Source organism: Pelobates fuscus, chromosome 9 (assembly GCF_036172605.1).
Source record: "Pelobates fuscus isolate aPelFus1 chromosome 9, aPelFus1.pri, whole genome shotgun sequence".
NCBI classification, from domain to species: domain Eukaryota; kingdom Metazoa; phylum Chordata; class Amphibia; order Anura; family Pelobatidae; genus Pelobates; species Pelobates fuscus.
Window position 1 is genome coordinate 22,751,652 of NC_086325.1, and position 21,280 is coordinate 22,772,931.

The following is a 21,280-nucleotide window of genomic DNA, read 5'->3' on the forward strand; positions in this document are numbered from 1 at the left end:
ATACCGTATGTTAATCATCAGTTATACGCTTGTTTCTTTTACTTTATCGCTGACGGTATCACCGTATAGTCTAAAGCTACCTTTCTCGTTACTACTTTACGCAGGATCTTAACTATTTGGAAAGCGTACTTAATAAAAAATAATGAGGCTCCCAATCGTAGGAGATGTACTACTGTGTTACAATGATCCCACTATGTACTTTTACTATGCATCCCCTCCTCTTCATTCTGTATCCCATTTAACCCCTGCCTCAATAAAAGAAAGATTGACAAAAAAGAAATATGTACACTAGGAATGTATACATCCAATGAGAAAAATACACATATATAAAATATGTTTTGCTTTGATTCAGTTTTCCAGATTTAAGGATTTGTTTTTGTAGCCCACTGATGAGTTTTATACTCCTTAACCCAAGTTATAATAAATTTAGTGATGTTAGATCTGCCATTCTTTGTGAAGGTGAAAAATACTCATGATATAGACAAAGGCGTAACTAAACACCATGGGGCCCCGGTACATCTACCACATACGTCCCTGCCCCCCACACACATGCAGAAAAACCGATACACATGTAGACACACACATAGAAATACAGACACATACATACAAACACACACATGCACACACAGAGACCCAAACACACTCGGACACATACAGACATACAAACACACACACACACATACAGACAGACGCACACACATACAAAGACACACAAATACATAAGTCACCCTCCTGTTTCTTACCTTTTTGCTGCAGGAGGGTGACTTTCCCTGGGGTCCAGTGGCTCAGGCTGATGGGAGTCCGAATTCCCACTCTTCCTCCCGCTCGGCTCACGGTGGTTGCTGGGAGGATGTTCTACCGCATGGCTGGGGCCGCGACACATGGCCCCTGGAGTGGCAGGCCCGGTCGCAGCTGATACACCCGCGGTAGTTCCACCACTGGATATTGACTGTTATTAACCGCTTACCCTCCAATCCATGTATGCAAGACTATATAAGGCACACAAAGCTCTGCTTATTCACTCTCCGCTCTCTTGCTAGTCTTCCTCTAGCAGGAAAACACATTTCTTTTTTTTTTCTTTCTTTTTGGCATGACATTGCAATACAGTGGTGTGGTAGAGCGTACATTACATGGTATAGGCATTAATCAACATAGGTTTGTAGACAGGTTATACTCCATTTTACATCTGTTAGTACCACATCTCCAATTTGAATGTACTTGCTATTTAGTGTCATTTTTCTTCACTTATATTTTGTAGAAAACAAAACAAAATAACTAAAACCAAAATCAAAATTAAAATTGTGAAAACACATTTCTTAAAGGGTTACTCTAAGCACTATAACCACTTGAGCTTGCATCTAACTCTATATATCCCACCATAACCACTATCTATATGGTAATTCATACCATAACCACTATCTCATTACTGAATCACACCATAACCACTATCTCTTTCCTTACAAAATCACACCATAACCACTATCTCGTGAATTAGTCCCACCATAGTCACTACCTCCATACTAAACCACACCATAACTATCTCCTCAAAGAATCCCAGCCTGACCTCATCTCCATCTCCACATAACATCCCACCATAATCCCTGTCTGTCCCCTTATTGTATCACAAAATAACTCCTTTCTATCTCCTCACTGAATCACAAAATAACTTCTGTTTATACCCCTGTGTGTCGCTCATTTTAACCCCTTACGGGACCCGGCCATTAGATGTCTCTAGGCTGTCATGATGATCTGGTCTTTAAATATCCTGATTCAAACTAGGTTATCATCTAATTTAGTGACATGGAGCTGCTGACGGTAATAATTAGGACGGTTAATAATTGGCATAAGGTCTTTAACCCCTTAAGGACACATGACATGTGTGACATGTCATGATTCCCTTTTATTCCAGAAGTTTGGTCCTTAAGGGGTCAAGGGCCAGATTTTGACGATTGTTAGGAATGTGACATTTCAGAAAGCGTTGAAGGTTTCCTTGTGTTTCGTTTTTCCAGAATGTCCTTTGTACTGCCTGTTGGTGATGTTTCTGTATAATTTTTCCTTGGCTGTCCTCACGCAGTCCCACTGCCGTCACGTGACTCCCCCGCTGTCCTGCATTCTTCCAAACAAGCTGTCATTGATTGTTTTCTGGAAGATGTGGGGTGACAGCGGGCACAAGAACGTGGCATGAAGGGTACTTCCCATGATACAGCAGGAGAGCAAAATGAAAACCTGAGCTCAGGGAATATTCCATTCAGTAAAGTAAAATCGAAATAAACAAAAAAAAAACAATGTTCACGGCAAACAGTGCATTTATTAATCCCGGGTAATGAATTGGAATAGCTGGAATTAATTTAAAATGGAGAGCCGTGTTATTCCAGAATATGGCTTGGAACGGTGTGGTTTAAGGTTACTCGCGGCACAGGGAAAATGTCACAGAGCTGTCAAAGGTTTTTAAGATAATTTTTTACATATCCCCAATTTTTTACATTTATGTGTTTGTAAGATCTGCTTCAACGTCAATCATTATTATAAACTCTGACCTACTGCACATAGTATGTGGAGCTAAATTAAAAACGAGGAGATGATTGCATGTAAAAATCTTAAAGTGGAGAAATTACCATGGAAACCGATGGAATGTCGCTGCCGATTGCTCCATTTTTAGAACTTTGCTCCAGAATTTATCTTTATGTATAACGCACTACATTCCTGTTTCTCCGTCTCCAATGTATCAATTGCTAAATCTTTCAGACAAAATTCCACTATACATTTTAAAGACACATCACATAAAAAGTTAGCACAAGTCATATTTGATCTATTATTTAATAGTGCCATTCAAGTGAAGTGAGAGTTTCCCTTTAGGATGTGAGTGTCCCCTAAACCTACATCCATGTTAGTTAGGGGTTCTCCTGCACCCTGGATACTGTCAGTTGGACCCCATCATCACTGTGTGTGATCACTGCCTGAGAGTGATGGGACTACAGAGTCCACCTTACAAGGGACTATCCACAAGATACAATTGATTTTAATTCTCATCATTCTGGGATTACAAGCTCCCTAGTGGCCACTTTTAATTATTAGCAGTCTATTCCCAGGGGTTATGGGTACGCATGCAATTGTGACAGTCACAATATTGACACTATTGTAATTCATGTAACACCAGTGGAATGTCACAAAATGGACGCTCGGCCTTTTAAGCTCCATCGTTTGATTGTGCATAAACATACCTTATAAAAAGATATAGATAGAGGTTAAACAACAGGGGGTACGTTGCATTCAGGGGAGCTAGAAAGGGGCCAAAAATATTAAAAGGAATGTCACAGAAGATAAAGGATATACAGAGTGTTGTAAAACTAAGCACTCAATTACAGAGAATTGAAATCGAAATGTCAAAGTTTGGGGTAAAATAACTCAGCTTAGAGAATTTTTCAGATCTACAATTGTTCCCACAATTTAGCAGTTTATCTTTCAATTCACTCCAATTTGGCATTCAGTGAATACACGTCAGTGTGCTTTTTCCCAATGGAATATAAAAGAACATGTTTTGGGGGTGCTGTGCGAGCTATGAGAATCCAGGGACCTGTATAAAGGACTAAATGTTTAATTGCTCCCCTGCTAGGCATTGTACGGAACATAAGCAATAAAACATGCTGTCCTAACGTGTGCGGTGCCAACACGACACAGTGACAGCAGAACATTGCTTTTTATTACAAGGGGACATAGAAATGAAAAAGAAACACGGAGGGGGTGGGCAGGTGGACAGGCCTTTCAAGGGGACAGGTGAATGACATGCAAAGTGCGTAGTAGGGGGATAGGTAGAGTGTCGGATAAAGCGGGGAAGGAAGGATATGGGATAAGAGTAACATAGAGTACCATGGGGGACCAGTAGGAAATATTAGGAGCAGTCCGTGCAGAGAAAAGAGGGGGCGGTAAGTGAAGGAGACTGGAAGCACATACAGAATAAAAGGGGTAAAAAAAAAACAGAAAGAAAAGGGAGGCGATAGAAAAGAAAAGAGGAGGGCTCTGTAAAAGGAAAATAGAAAGACAATCACAAAGAGGAGGAGAGGAAAACTGTTGGGGAAATAGAGAGAAAAAGAAATCAGAGCAGAGGAGGGAATCACAGGAGGAGGAAAGAGGGGGTGAGAGAATCAGAGGGGGAGGAGGAGAGAGAAAGGAGGGGGAGGGAGGGAGAGGCTGCAGCAGAAAGAATTGGTGCAGGATCAGAGGGAAAGCAGTGAGGGGGGGAGACAGTGACAGGGGGCGAGGAGAGACCCCCCATCCTGCCATATTCATCTGAGGACCCCCCCAAACCCACGCAGCTCCCTCCCCTAGGAGACATGTCCAGCGAGAAAACAGGTGAGGAGGGTGGGAGATGGGGAAACGAGATGATGGAGAGGAGATAAGTCTATAGTGAGACAGGAAAAGGCGATGGAGGAGGAGGGAGGTTAGGAGAGATGAATGAAGAAAATCTGAGTAGGAGTGCGTGAGATGAGCCTTGAACATGTATCTATTATCTGTCAATAGGACTAGCCATTTCCATCTGCTACTCTGTGTCTGACAGTCTATCTGTGTCTAACGGTCTATCCATCCATCGTCCGTCCATCATTTATCATTGCAAGTCTCTGCTGATCTCATCAGCACCACAGGAGAGCTGGTGGTCAGAGGAAGGGCATAGGGAAATACGCAGAGATGCAACAGAGAAGAGAGAGGATTCATGGAGGAGACTGGTGAGCAGGGATTGCATTGACAGGAGAGGATTGGGAGAACATTTAGAGGTTCCAAGAAAAGATTGGGGGGAATGGAGGAACCTGGTAAAGTGAGGTAACAGGAGAGGGCTGAGAAGAATGGATTACACTGGTAAATAGGGGTACCAGGAGAGAATTGGGGGGATGGAGGAGATTAGTGAGGGGAGATAGAGGTATCAGGAGAGGATTGGGGGATGGAGGTATCAGGAGAGAATTAGGGGGATGGAGGAGATTAGTGAGGGGAGATAGAGGTATCAGGAGAGGATTGTGGGGATGGAGGAGACTAGTGAGGGGAGGAAGAGGTATCAGGAGAGGATTGGGGGGATGGAGGAGACTAGTAAGGGGAGGAAGAGGTATCAGGAGAGGATTGGGGGGGGGGGTGGAGGGAGAAGGGGCAGGTTAAAAAAAACATATAACAAACTTAGAAAGGCCTGGGGAGGTGGTGGAGCAAACAAGATGACAGATAAAGATCAATTAAAAAGTGGACAATGGAGATTTAACCAGCTGGGGAGTCACAGAGAAGGCTGATACATATGTAGCATAATTATAAATCCGTGTCAGTGACCCTGACCCCAGGTAGAGTTTACGGGTATCTGGAGATGTGAATCATTTTATGTTAGTCTATTCAGGTAGCTGGTTTATGTGTTTTTTGCAAGAAGAGGTGATTTCAATGTATATAATCAAAGTAAAATAATGTCCTAACGATGCTCAGTGAGTGGTAGTCTGTACAGTTTGTTAATCGCATGTAAAGGGGTTTATTTACTAAACAATACATTGGAATTGGAATTTTGCGTATTATGGAAACAGAGAAGCATTGGAGAATTGTTATCAGCTTTGTAACCAGGACTTACATTTTACAAATTGTGCTTCACAGAGACACTCACCAGAGTACTGATTTTGTTGCATAGATCCTGTCCTTTTTATCTGTCTTCAATGTGAAATATTGCCATTTCTGCCAAAGGGCAATGTTTAAATTTTGCCTTATATGTGCCTTTATTGGCTGTTAGACATTCTCCTCCTTCAGACGTTTTATTTCATGAGATCTAATGTTCGACATCATCATCACGCACAGCATGATGATGCTGAATGGTGCTAATGCTTCTCATGGCCATTTATTGGATTCAATCCTCTTCTACGAGCAGCATTGAATTGGTGGAACTCTGAGATTGCTGCGCATGTGTCCTCTCTGACCTCAGATCCTCTCAATGAGAAGCATTGAATTGGTGGAACTCGGAGATTGCTGCGCATGTGTCCTCTCTGGCCTCAGATCCTCTCAATGAGAGGCATTGGATTGGTGGAACTCGGAGATTGCTGCGCATGTGTCCTCTCTGACCTCAGATCCTCTCAATGAGAAGCATTGAATTGGTGGAACTCTGAGATTGCTGCGCATGTGTCCTCTCTGGCCTCAGATCCTCTCAATGAGAAGCATTGGATTGGTGGAACTCGGAGATTACTGTGCATGTGTCCTCTCTGGCCTCAGATCCTCTCAATGAGAAGCATTGAATTGGTGAAACTCAGAGATTGCTGTGCATGCGTCCTCTGTCCCCAGTGCTTTATAAACAATTTGACAACAGGCAGTGTGTGGGGTGGAGGGTCCAGTACTCTAAACAAGGAACACTCTAACCGTAAATTATTATGTATATTTAGTATTGTTTCTTTAAGTTCACTGTTTATTAGTTATTAGGAGAATAAAATGCATTCACAATAATATATATGGGACTATTTACAAAACTCTGTATTTGTTGTAGTAAATTCTAGAAAACGAATTCATAGCAATTTGGGGCAAACATTTCACATTTCCTGTACTTTGTATTGTATTTAGCTGGTTTTGGGTTTATTTATTTAGCAATTAAATTGCTCCGAATCGAATACGTACATTTGGGTGAGATGTCTGACTTAGCATTTATATTGATATCAATAAATGTTCTAATAGCAATCTCTGGACAGATTTATATTTGATTGCAAATTTTGCATTATGTAGCATTATTCAGGGTTCAGTAAAGAACCCCCGCTGAGACATGCACGCATTCATGAACCGCTTGTATAATATCATGCGACAAATCTATCTATTTATCTATCTATCTTCTATCTATCTATCTATCTTCTTTCTATCTATCTATCTATCTATCTATCTTGTATCTATCTATCTAGTCTGTCTGTCTGCCTGTCTGTCTATCTATCTGTATCTTAATGAGAGTAATGTATGTAAATGTATGCTTCTGTATATATATCTTGTCCCCTGTCAGTTCTCATGTTATTTATCCAGTTTTTGCCCCGGGGGGCACATTGTGCGGTAATGTCCTTTCTCCTCCCTCCCTCCTGTTCTCTCTCTCTGTCTCTCTCTCTCACCTTCAAAATCCTATTTTCTTTCCCCAGGCCCTCCGGACTCCGGACCCCACAACTCACCCCCACCTTATAACCAGCCTGCGGGGGATGGACCATGTAATGGAGTAATACCTGGCTATAATGACCCTCCACCTCAGCCATCCAGTGCCACACTCCCCCGCCAGGATCCCAAGGGATACCTACAAGAGACCCAATTTACAGGTCCTCCCCCTACTCCCCAAGGCTATGTGGTGCAGACTCACACTCAAGGGGGAACGTTACCTGGAGGGGGCTATGTTCCACAACAAGCAGGCTACCCCATGCATTTGCAGCCATGCACAGCGTATGTACCCGTTTACCCAGTGGGAACGGTAAGTGTCAGCATTGGAAATGGAAGAAAGGGTAGGTTGTTATGGGAATTGAATGCAGATGTAGAGCTGTCACTGAGCAGAGGTGATACATTTATTTTTTTTTGAAATCTTGTAATATTTTATAAATATGTTTAGTTTGGGATGGTAGAGCATAGGACATGATAGTTTAGGACAGCGGAATGTAGGTTAGGATAGTTTAGGAGAGTGAAGGATAGAATAGGATAGCTTAGTACATTAAAGCATAGAATGGGATTGTTTAGATCAGTAGACAGTAAGATGTTTAGGACAATAGCTTATAGGATAGGCTAGTTTAAGACAGAACAGCGTAGAACACTATAGTGTATACTGCTAAGAGCAGTAGAGTGTAGACTAGGGTAGTTTAGGACAGTAGAGTGCAGGATAGGATAGCTTAGGACAGTGAGTGTAGACTAGGATAGTTTAGGGTAGTAGAGTGTAGACTAGGATAGTTTAGGACAGTAGAGTGTAGACTAGGATAGTTTAGGACAGTGAGTGTAGACTAGAAATGTTTAGGGTAGTAGAGTGTAGACTAGGACAGTTTAGGACAGTGAGTGTAGACTAGGATAGTTTAGGACAGTAGAGTGTACACTAGGATAGTTTAGGACAGTAGAGTGCAGGATAGGATAGTTTAGGACAGTGAGTGTAGACTGGCATAGTTTAGGGTAGTAAAGTGTACACTAGGATAGTTTAGGACAGTGAGTGTAGACTAGAAAAGTTTAGGCTGGTAGAGTGTAGACTAGGATAGTTTAGGACAGCGAGTGTAGACTAGGAAAGTTTAGGACAGTACAGTGTAGACTAGGATAGTTTATGGTAGTAGAGTGTAGAATAGGGTAGTTTAGGGTGGCAGAGTGTAGACTAGGATAGTTTAGGACAGTAGAGTGTAGACTATGATAGTTTATGGTAGTAGAGTGTAGACTAGGATAGTTTAGGGTGGCAGAGTGTAGACTAGGATAGTTTAGGACAGTAGAGTGTAGACTAGGATAGTTTAGGGTGGCAGAGTGTAGACTAGGATAGTTTAGGACAGTAGAGTGTAGACTAGGATAGTTTAGGGTGGCAGAGTGTAGACTAGGATAGATTAGGGCAGTAGAGTGTAGACTAGGATAGTTTAGGGTGGTAGAGTGTAGACTTGGATAATTTAGGGTGGTAGAATGTAGACTAGGATAGTTTAGGGTAGTAGAGTGTAGACTAGGATAGTTTAGGGTAGTAGAGTGTAGACCTGCGTAGATTAGGGCAGTAGAGTGTAGACTAGGATAATTTAGGGTGGTAGAGTGTAGACTAGGATAGTTTAGGGTGGTAGAGTGTAGACTAGGATAGTTTAGGGTGGTAGAGTGTAGACTAGGATAGTTTAGGACAGTGAGTGTAGACTAGGATAGTTTAGGGTGGTAGAGTGTAGACTAGGATAGTTTAGGACAGTAGAGTGTAGACTAGAATAGTTTAGGGTGGTAGAGTGTAGACTAGGATAGTTTAGGACAGTGAGTGTAGACTAGGATAGTTTAGGGTGGTAGAGTGTAGACTAGGATAGTTTAGGGTGGTAGAGTGTAGACTAGGATAGTTTAGGACAGTGAGTGTAGACTAGGATAGTTTAGGACAGTGAGTGTAGACTAGGATAGTTTAGGACAGTGAGTGTAGACTAGGATAGTTTAGGACAGTAGAGTGTAGGAAATTAGAGAGCAGCCTTCATACTTTCCTTCTTCTTTCATCCCAATCAGCAATATCCGGCAGGATCTGTACCACCTCAGCCTGGGATGCCACCTCCACAAATTCCCCCTGGACTGGCCCTCTTAGAGCCACGGCGTCCCCCTCATGACTACCTGCCTATCGCTGTTCTCACCACCATCTGCTGCTTCTGGCCCACTGGAGTCTTTGCGATTATAAAAGCAGTTCAGGTGAGACATAGCTGATTCAATGACCCCTCGGACTTATCTACTATATACCATGTTACTATCATACTGCTCTAAAGAGGAGAGAGACAGACGCTCCATCATCAATGTGTCACCCTGCAGGGGAAAGGCCATACTCATATCGCCCCCTGTCTGTGTCACCCTGAAAGGGAAAAGGCATTCTCATACTGCCCCCTGTCAATGTCAGAGGGAAGGTAACCCATAGCTTCTTCTATCCATGTCACTCTACAAGGGAAGAGACACAGCTTGATCTGTCTTCGTTACTATGTCACCCTACAAGTGACACAGGGAAGAGACAGACACATGGCATCGTTTGTCTCTCACTATGTCACCTGTGTGGAAGAGATGGACTCAAAAGCTCCTGCCGCCTCTGTCATTTGTAGCGGGAGGGACAGCCTGTCATATAGCTACTTCTTTATGTGTCACTGTGTTACCCTGCAGGGGAGGGACAGACTTGTAGCTCATTCTGTCTGTGTCACTGTGTCACCCTGCAGGGGGAGGGACAGACTTGTTGCTCCATCTATCTGTGTGAAAATGAAGATTTTCAGATAATCAGTTAATTGGTAACATTTCTAGCCTGAGATTGAACACAGATAATGTAGAGCAAGCATGTCAAACATGCGGCCCGCGGAACTGGAGGGTGGACGCTCATCATAAGGTAGAGGAAGGGGAGTTTGGGAAACCTTCATGTGTAGTGTGTTCAATTGGGGAGGGGGGGGGCAGTGTAATAATTTGGGGGAGGGAGTGGGCAATGTATTAATTTGAGGGAGAGAGGGGTCCAGTGTATTAAATTGGGGGGGGGGGGGGCGTGTATTAATTTGAGGGATGGAGGGGCAGTGTATTAAATTGGGGGAGGAAGTGGAGCAGTGTATTAGAGTGATAGGAGGGGCAGTGTTTTAAATTGGGGAGGGAGGGGGCAGTTTATTTAATTGGGGGGAGGGCAGTGTATTTGATTAGAGTGGAATTCATTTTATTAGATTAAGGGGTAGTGTATTGGATTTGTGGGCAGTGTATTAGATTGGGTCTGCATGGAGGCACTGAACACTCCCCATACAGATATTGATTGGCCGCGTAGCTTTTCCCACACATGCATAATAGCCTCCCATGGGATTGGCTGAGATCATCAAGTTTGATGATCTCAGCCAAAGTGAAGAACACACTCCAAGGACTTCAAAATCAATAAGTTAATGTAATTTAAGCATACATTCACCATTTCAGTCCCATTACCAAACTTTTCTTAATATGTCAAGGTAGTTGGACTGAAACATTGGTTATATGCAAATACGTGAGTCGTTAAAATTAATTTGCTCTTTTGTTTACTTTAAAGCCCTACGAGCGCGAGGACATCCAGTGTCAGGCATCTTTTTTTTATACTGTACTTTTCTAAATACACCTACGTTTCTATGAAAACTGAAGTTTTTGTTTTTTTCGGCCCACATAAACTTAAACCTTGTTTATTTGGCCCGTTTCGCCTTTGAGTTTGACATGCTTGATGTAGAGTCTATAAGACTCAGTTCTTAATCGATTGTTTATCAGCGTTGTATCTGAAATCTATTATTTTGGTTCATTTACTGCATTACATTACATTTTTTTTTTTTTTTTACCAAGAAACGTTGTTTGATCTGTGGATCATTTACAGTGGTTATGGTTGGATTTTAGTGATAGATAGATAGATAGATGGCAGGCATGTTTATAGGTATTCTTGGTATTTAAATTAAACCATCATCAAAAAGTGTGGATCCATTATCTTTAAAAACAAGTCGATGACAAGCAGCTTTGGGTAGATAAATAAATATCATCAATGCCTTGTGTCAGCAGATAGCAAATGAAACAATTCAATACATTGTTTACCTCCTCCAAAACCCAAAGATGGACTGCAATGGTGGTATTAGCAATCCAGAATTGAGTTTGGTAAAATAATTAGCATTCCATTTGTCAAAAGAATCCTCCAAACACCATAACCACCACAGGATACTGCAGTGGTAATGGTGCATGGGGTTTCTTTTAATTCAATTTAATGACAAGTCGCAATGTGATTGTCATTGCGCTTTGCAGTGAGCATTGCGTCTTTTGTAATAAATGTGCAATTTTCTTTTGGTTTTGTAAGTATTGTTAGTGTTTGTCTTATTATAAAATCTATCAGTCTGATTGCACAGACTAAGCAATTCCTTCATATTTCTTTTTTTGTCTCTTTTTCACAAGATTTACCATAATTGTGTTTTTATCAGAAATAACGTGGAATGCTAAGCACCATAATCTCCGCAGCTTGCTGTAGTTATGGTACATGGAGTCTTGGGTTGCTACCCCTGCGGTTTATGTCAGATTTAGTTTGATGGAAACAGGGGCACCTAAATCTTCTCTGCTGCGCGTCGGCTGACGCAGAAATAAACGCACACGTATATGTGTTAGGCAGGGAGTGCTAGCTGTGCGTTAACCCAGGGCTCACAGACTATTGTTGCCATAATAGCTTAGGAGAGCCCTATTCTTCTGGTACAACCAGAACTCTGGAATGTGTTTATTAGATGGAAGTCGTTTTCCAACAACGATTCGATTAGATGAGATAAGCTATTGTAATTGAAGAGCAATTTTCCATTTGACTTCTATGGAAAAAAATGCTATTTAATTACAAAAGACATAATAGAATCTAGCCCAGTGTGTTTAATTGTATCCATTAGTCTTTCTGTTTTATTTATTTATTTTTATAAATAATGGCATTTAATAGCTACAGTTTCAGTGCAGGTTCTTTGGACCTGCATAGTTTGTTAAAAGCAACTTTTTTTTAGGTATAACGAGTAACGATAGCATTCAAAAAGGACGTAGCTACTTATATCCACTTCTTTAACTCCTTCATGACCAGTAATGGATCTGCTTATAACAAAAAAAAATATCACAGCCAAAAAAGTGATTTCAGCCCCCATATGTGCATTAAAGCAGTTAGGTTCTGTCCCTTTACCCCTTCCTCCCAGTAGTAGAAGCAGGGACACTTTCACTGCTGGTAACAGCAAAGCCCGGATATAATCTGGATGTTCCGCCTATAAGCAAAGGCCAAAATGATTGGTTCCACGCTAACGGGTTGGCTGCTTGAAGCCTCAGTTGAGCACTATGTATATCTATGGCATCCAGCCTGGCTGCTCACTCACGAGCAGCACAGTGACGTCATCTGAGACATGGGCTGCATTCACAGAGTGCTAACGGTGTGCTCTGCACTGTGCATACTGATGTTAATTTGGAGTTAGTATTGGAGTGGGCAGGGCCGGATTAACATAGGGGCTAATGGAGCTGAAGCTCCAGTCCCATGCTCATGGAATAGGACCATTGATTAAAAATGCATTCACTCTGACTGACCTTCCAATTCTTCGGGCAGACCTGTCCCCTTTCCAGGTGGGACTGCCCCTTTGTGCGGTGCTAGTGAAACATGATTGGTACTGTATTAAATATTTTTTTCACCGTTAAATATGAATAAAGAAAAAACAGGGTTTATTTACCTCACAGTCATATATAAAGACTGGAAGTAAATAAATATATAAGGGTTACACAGGCCAGGAGTAGAGCTTCCTTGGAGAGATATCCGGAGGTTTTAAGCCCTTGGGACACCGGTGTATTTTACACAATTTGATTGTGCTTTTTACTTGTCAGGGTGTGTATATACATATGTTTTTAAATTGGTTTGAATTAAAATACTACACCATATACGTTAATATATTTCTAGTCTTTATATATGAGAATTGTGGTTATGCACCACTTCCTGTGAGGTAAATATACAGTTTATATTTTTTCACATTTGATGGAGATAATAGAAAACTATTTAATACAGATTGCACCACAGACGTTCTTTTGTTTGGAATCTGCCCTTTTTTGGGAATCTAGAGGAATTCCACCCTACTTGGCAGCACTTCGCCGTATATGTGCACAGTTTAGAATTTTTGCACATTGACACTTTGTATATAAAAATAGCGCTTTATTAGAAATTGTTAGCAGTTGTACAAAATAATGATTAAAAAAAATCATTTGGCAGGAACACACTGCGGCCTAGCCGACCCGATACCTCAACCGCAGGAAACAGAGGAAGGTCTCGGCTCTGATAGAAACGAGAACAGCCGGTAGGACAAAGGCTTTGATTTAATAAGCTTTCCAAATGATTTAATTCCATTAGAGAAACTTTCAAATTGATTAAACTACAAAATGCCCAAAGACCTTAATGGGGAATTCTATAGATATATCATTCAGTATTGAATCATTAGAATAGCTTATTAAATCGAGCCGTTGAAAGGAATGCCTGAGACTTGGACAAACCTTTCTGCTCCAGGATGGGTGCAGTGGAATGCAATAAACTATTTGGGGGTCCAGAAATGGCCTGAATGACAGTACCTTGAGAACCCTGTTTTAGAACTTAATCCCAGAACTGATATTACTTACTGAACCCCCAGCGCCTGCTTTGAAAGCAATGGACAGAACCAAAGATCCTGTTTTTGTTACCATGTCACTCTCTTACTATGTCACTGTAGCCATGTCAGTGTTACTACGTCTCTCTGTTACCATGTCACTGTTACCATGTCACTCTCTTACTATGTCACTGTAGCCATGTCAGTGTTACTACGTCTCTCTGTTACCATGTCACTGTTACCATGTCACTCTCTTACTATGTCACTGTAGCCATGTCAGTGTTACTACGTCTCTCTGTTACCATGTCACTGTTACCATGTCACTCTCTTACTATGTCACTGTAGCCATGTCAGTGTTACTACGTCTCTCTGTTACCATGTCACTGTTACCATGTCACTCTCTTACTATGTCACTGTAGCCATGTCAGTGTTACTACGTCTCTCTGTTACCATGTCACTGTTACCATGTCACTCTCTTACTATGTCACTGTAGCCATGTCAGTGTTACTACGTCTCTCTGTTACCATGTCACTGTTACCATGTCACTCTCTTACTATGTCACTGTAGCCATGTCAGTGTTACTACGTCTCTCTGTTACCATGTCACTGTTACCATGTCACTCTCTTACTATGTCACTGTAGCCATGTCAGTGTTACTACGTCTCTCTGTTACCATGTCACTGTTACCATGTCACTCTCTTACTATGTCACTGTAGCCATGTCAGTGTTACTACGTCGCTCTGTTACCATGTCACTGTTACCATGTCACTCTCTTACTATGTCACTGTAGCCATGTCAGTGTTACTACGTCTCTCTGTTACCATGTCACTGTTACCATGTCACTCTCTTACTATGTCACTGTAGCCATGTCAGTGTTACTACGTCGCTCTGTTACCATGTCACTGTTACCATGTCACTCTCTTACTATGTCACTGTAGCCATGTCAGTGTTACTACGTCGCTCTGTTACCATGTCACTGTTACCATGTCACTCTCTTACTATGTCACTGTAGCCATGTCAGTGTTACTACGTCGCTCTGTTACCATGTCACTGTTACCATGTCACTCTCTTACTATGTCACTGTAGCCATGTCAGTGTTACTACGTCTCTCTGTTACCATGTCACTGTTACCATGTCACTCTCTTACTATGTCACTGTAGCCATGTCAGTGTTACTACATCTCTCTGTTACCATGTCACTGTAGCCATGTCAGTGTTACTACGTCGCTCTGTTACCATGTCACTGTTACCATGTCACTCTCTTACTATGTCACTGTAGCCATGTCAGTGTTACTACGTCTCTCTGTTACCATGTCACTGTTACCATGTCACTCTCTTACTATGTCACTGTAGCCATGTCAGTGTTACTACGTCGCTCTGTTACCATGTCACTGTTACCATGTCACTCTCTTACTATGTCACTGTAGCCATGTCAGTGTTACTACGTCGCTCTGTTACCATGTCACTGTTACCATGTCACTCTCTTACTATGTCACTGTAGCCATGTCAGTGTTACTACGTCTCTCTGTTACCATGTCACTGTTACCATGTCACTCTCTTACTATGTCACTGTAGCCATGTCAGTGTTACTACGTCGCTCTGTTACCATGTCACTGTTACCATGTCACTCTCTTACTATGTCACTGTAGCCATGTCAGTGTTACTACGTCGCTCTGTTACCATGTCACTGTTACCATGTCACTCTCTTACTATGTCACTGTAGCCATGTCAGTGTTACTACGTCGCTCTGTTACCATGTCACTGTTACCATGTCACTCTCTTACTATGTCACTGTAGCCATGTCAGTGTTACTACGTCTCTCTGTTACCATGTCACTGTTACCATGTCACTCTCTTACTATGTCACTGTAGCCATGTCAGTGTTACTACATCTCTCTGTTACCATGTCACTGTAGCCATGTCAGTGTTACTACGTCGCTCTGTTACCATGTCACTCTTACCATGTCACTCTCTTACTATGTCACTGTAGCCATGTCAGTGTTACTACGTCGCTCTGTTACCATGTCACTGTTACCATGTCACTCTCTTACTATGTCACTGTAGCCATGTCAGTGTTACTACGTCTCTCTGTTACCATGTCACTGTTACCATGTCACTCTCTTACTATGTCACTGTAGCCATGTCAGTGTTACTACGTCTCTCTGTTACCATGTCACTGTTACCATGTCACTCTCTTACTATGTCACTGTAGCCATGTCAGTGTTACTACGTCGCTCTGTTACCATGTCACTGTTACCATGTCACTCTCTTACTATGTCACTGTAGCCATGTCAGTGTTACTACGTCTCTCTGTTACCATGTCACTGTTACCATGTCACTCTCTTACTATGTCACTGTAGCCATGTCAGTGTTACTACGTCTCTCTGTTACCATGTCACTGTTACCATGTCACTCTCTTACTATGTCACTGTAGCCATGTCAGTGTTACTACGTCGCTCTGTTACCATGTCACTGTTACCATGTCACTCTCTTACTATGTCACTGTAGCCATGTCAGTGTTACTACGTCGCTCTGTTACCATGTCACTGTTACCATGTCACTCTCTTACTATGTCACTGTAGCCATGTCAGTGTTACTACGTCTCTCTGTTACCATGTCACTGTTACCATGTCACTCTCTTACTATGTCACTGTAGCCATGTCAGTGTTACTACGTCGCTCTGTTACCATGTCACTGTTACCATGTCACTCTCTTACTATGTCACTGTAGCCATGTCAGTGTTACTACGTCGCTCTGTTACCATGTCACTGTTACCATGTCACTCTCTTACTATGTCACTGTAGCCATGTCAGTGTTACTACGTCGCTCTGTTACCATGTCACTGTTACCATGTCACTCTCTTACTATGTCACTGTAGCCATGTCAGTGTTACTACGTCGCTCTGTTACCATGTCACTGTTACCATGTCACTCTCTTACTATGTCACTGTAGCCATGTCAGTGTTACTACGTCTCTCTGTTACCATGTCACTGTTACCATGTCACTCTCTTACTATGTCACTGTAGCCATGTCAGTGTTACTACATCTCTCTGTTACCATGTCACTGTAGCCATGTCAGTGTTACTACGTCGCTCTGTTACCATGTCACTCTTACCATGTCACTCTCTTACTATGTCACTGTAGCTATGTCAGTGTTACTACGTCTCTCTGTTACCATGTCACTGTAGCCATGTCAGTGTTACTACGTCGCTCTGTTACCATGTCACTGTTACCATGTCACTCTCTTACTATGTCACTGTAGCCATGTCAGTGTTACTACGTCTCTCTGTTACCATGTCACTGTTACCATGTCACTCTCTTACTATGTCACTGTAGCCATGTCAGTGTTACTACGTCTCTCTGTTACCATGTCACTGTTACCATGTCACTCTCTTACTATGTCACTGTAGCCATGTCAGTGTTACTACGTCGCTCTGTTACCATGTCACTGTTACCATGTCACTCTCTTACTATGTCACTGTAGCCATGTCAGTGTTACTATGTCTCTCTGTTACCATGTCACTGTTACCATGTCACTCTTTTACTATGTCACTGTAGCCATGTCAGTGTTACTATGTCTCTCTGTTACCATGTCACTGTCACCATGTCACTGTTACCATTTCTCTCTGCTACCATGTCTCTCTATTACCATGTCACTGTCACCATGTTTCAGTTACCATGTCTCTCTGTTACCATGTATCTGTTACCATGTTATTGTCACCATGTTTCAGTTACCATGTCTCTCTATTATCATGTCTCTGTTACCATGTCTCTGTTATCATGTCTCTCTGTTACCATGTCACTGTCACCATGTTTCATTTACCATGTCTCTCTGTTACCATGTCTCTGTTACCATGTCACTCTATTGTCATGTCTCTGTGTTACCATGCCACTGTTAACATGTCACTGTTACCATGTCACTCTTTTTTCATGTCACTCTGTTACCATGTCACCGTTACCATGTCTCTCTGTTATCATGTCACTCAATTGTCATGTCTCTGTGTTACCATGCCACTGTTAACATGTCACTCTTTTTTCATGTCACTGTTACCATGTCTTTGTTACCATGTCACTCTATTGTCATGTCTCTCTGTTACCATGTCACTGTTACCATGTCACCTGTGGGACAGACTTGAAGCTCTTGTCTATGTGATTTCCTTACAGGTGAGGACGGCTCTGGCTCGTGGTGACATTATGTCAGCAGAGATAGCTTCTCGAGAAGCTCGGAACTTCTCCTTCATCAGTTTGGCAGTGGGAATCGCTGCCATGGTCTTGTGTACTATTCTCACCGTGGTCATCATCATCGCTGCCCAGCACCATGAAAACGAGTGGGGGCCATGAGTTATCCATCGTGGCAAAAGGAGAGCAGAAAGATGTGCCAAGACCTCCAAATATTCCTAATTCTCTCACTCTCTTCACTTTCTTTCCATTTCATATTTTTTCCCCCGATTTCAATTTCTTTACCTCTCCTTTCACAACGCTCTCTCATCTTTTTTTCATTGCATCTCTTTTCACTCTTTAGATATTTTATTATTTTCTTGCCCAACAGGTTCTATCATTTTATATATTTTCTATCTCCCATTAATTATTTTCCTTACATTAAACTTTCTTTCACTTTATACCTTGTCTATTCTTCTAACTTTGCACCTATTCTTTTGTATCTTCCACTTGCTCCCTACCTGCACATTTACCCTTCAGCCCATGACTTCTCCTTGGTATAACAAGTAATACAGGTGCCACCTTGGGGGGTATTACAGGGACACTAGATGAATATTATAAAAGTATTATTGGGGCTGTGAGAGTATTATGGGAGTATCTTTCAACTTTGTTTTAATTAGACCGAGTGCCAAAAAAAATGGGCCATGATATATGTGGGTTTGGGGAGAAGCCACAAAATGGTACAGATTTTGAGAAATCAGACAAAGAATGAGTTAGGCGGACTGTGAGAATGCTGATTAATGAAAGAGGATGGGAAGGATAGTGAGCTATGAGTGAGTGAGACAAAAAAGATATTTTTAGAAGTAAAAATCATTGTATGTGTGTGAGATTTACAACTTGAAGGAAATAGCGTTTTAGACAGCCATACAGAACTTATTGGATAGAGAGAGGACTCATTTTATCAAGTGATCAAAACACTCTCCAACATTCCGTGAAGTCCTCTAGTCAAGCGGTTAGATGTCTCAACCCTTGATATCAACAACAAGAGGAAAGCAACGATTTGGAATGTTTTGAGTGTTCTTTCTCATAGTTTCGTACAGGTAGATTATTCAGAAACAATGCAAAAGATAAAGGCGATAGCGGGGCTATTGTCATAGCGTGACGTCTAAGGGTTGGCGTAACCCCTGGTAAATGTCTGAGAAGGTCTCCTGCTGCATTAATTGTTAATTACACTCCCGCCGTTCGCTAATGAATTTTATTTAATGTTGTATTGCGTGAGGTCCTGTCTACAGTGTGATCGAGAACGTGATCATTTTCTGAGAGGGTAACTATGAATGTTACAACGCTGAGTAATATTTCATGTTGACTGGTAGGAGTTTAATTAACACTTGCTTCTAGTATATGTGCTGATAGCCAAAATATCTAATGGTAAAACTGAGGGAGTTAAGACAAAAAAAAGGAAATTATTGTGATAGGGAACTATCTAAAATAACTAGATGAAGAGTTGGACAGTCAGATGGATATAAAGTTTGCTTCTGGGGCAAATTTGTAAAAGTGGAGCAACCTGCAGGAACATTTAGGTGGTGTCCATGGAAACTGCTCCACTGTATGAATTTCGCTGTCCGGTTATTCTTTATAAATAACTTCTATAGCGTGCTGGGGTGTAATACGGAAAGATGGCTGGTGGGCGCAATAAACAGAACTTGGGAGACCGTTCATATATACGTGACTTGAGACTGTGTGTTAAAGATGAAGCTTCTATATTTAAGCACAGTGTTATATTGGGTGGGAGGGGTGGGGGTTCTTATCTCTGTGATATACAAATTATTTATTGTTCTAAGTAATATTCTCCTGATTAACAACTTATTTATTTATTGGTTGGAAGGATGCATTGTGGGTATTTATTCATTAGCGTTTGGAATGATAATTTAGCTGCATTATCTATAATAAAAGAGAAATTTATTGAAATATTTGTTGTCACGTCTCTTTATGTAAAAAAAAATTAAAAAAAATTTATAGAACACATTATCATATATTTTTAACGTCAGCGTAAGTGGTAAAACAATTGCACTAATTGCGTAAGTACTAAAAACTTGCAAGCTCCCAATTCTCCTCCCCTGTGCCTTCATCATCACACTGAGGATTCACTTCCTTATTGCCGTGTAAATAGGCAATGTTTGCTCACATGGTGTAATGTTCTGCTGTGAGCACCGGAAATAACCGGATTCACTGATCAGCGTGCACAAAAAGGGTTAATAGTGATTCTACACAACAGAAAGAAATAGATGTAGCTCTACGGAATCTGTTGGCGCTATATAAATGGCAATAATAATATTAACAATACCCTGCAAATCCTTTTTTTTGTTGTTTTCAATCTATGTATTGTGGATGATGAGTACTATAGTCATTGCTGCCGTCCAGTAGTGGGAGTTTGAGTGCAGGCCTCCATTTTGTGTTTGAATCCTGCAATAGCCCAGTGCGGGTTGTAAGTCTGTTTGACAAAATCCAGAGGGATGTAATTTATTAGCACTATAACCACTGCCACAAGCTATACTGCTTATGATGCCTCGTGTCCCTTTAAATGGTAGTTGGCTGTCAGAATGTGCTTGTCCCTCTGAATCTTTTTTCCTCCTGCAACCGAACTCATTTTAAAGCCATTATAGTCTCCATGGTTACCACATAGCCCAAAGTACACAATCCTTTGTGTTATCCTCTACACCGACCCCGAACCCTGCAGGATGCCCTGTCACCGTATTAAAGAACATTTATCACCAGCAGGAAAAGTAATTGCGGTTTGTCAAATAAAACACAGTGAGCCATTACCTCCCCCATAAACCTGGACCATTCCTACTGAATTCAAGGCAAAATCCATCTGCTTCCAGCGCATATTGGTTTAAATGATCCATTTAGTATTTAACCAGCACCTCCCCAAACATCATATTGTAGCTATGGCTATTGATAAAACAGCAGATGTTGATGAACTGCATTTCCCATAATACTCAGCTAGACTTTAGGTGAACCACCAGTGTTCTATGGTAATGGCGGCAGACCACGTACTGCGGATGCTGGTTCATGCGCAGGCCTGGATCATTCTGTTTCTAGCATTAATAAGAGCACAAGCATGTACGCAGTCCTTGTTACCCCTTTTTATATTTTAATAATTGTGACTTTTTTTTATTCTCACAGTGATCTGCATTACTTTATAAAATGTTCTCCAAAAATCAGAGCCTCAAGTATTAACTGAAATAAATATTAAAATGAGCTACGAGAGCACAAAAGCATTAAAGATAGCTAAACTGAACAAAAAGCTGACGTAGCTCTCTGGGGGAGACTATACAATGCTGCCCTCTGTCACAGGAACTGGGTCAGAACACTGCAGAAAGATGTGG

At 41.6% G+C, this 21,280-nt stretch overlaps 1 protein-coding gene across 4 annotated transcripts; it reads left to right on the forward strand.

Moving 5' to 3' along the window:
• Positions 1-4,180: 4,180 nt before the first annotated feature.
• PRRT1 (proline rich transmembrane protein 1) lies at positions 4,181-19,675 on the forward strand. Of its 4 annotated transcripts, none has more exons than XM_063431491.1 (4): positions 4,181-4,350; positions 7,116-7,435; positions 9,163-9,339; positions 17,898-19,675. In XM_063431491.1, the coding sequence occupies exons 1-4, from the start codon at positions 4,332-4,334 to the stop codon at positions 18,072-18,074; spliced, it is 693 nt and encodes a 230-aa protein (XP_063287561.1). In that variant the 5' UTR covers positions 4,181-4,331; the 3' UTR covers positions 18,075-19,675. The 4 variants fall into 4 exon arrangements, with proteins under 4 accessions (XP_063287561.1, XP_063287559.1, XP_063287558.1 ...); XM_063431489.1 differs by lacking the exon at positions 4,181-4,350 and adding an exon at positions 4,369-4,438; XM_063431488.1 differs by lacking the exon at positions 4,181-4,350 and adding an exon at positions 4,411-4,473.
• The last annotated feature ends 1,605 nt before the right edge of the window (positions 19,676-21,280 follow it).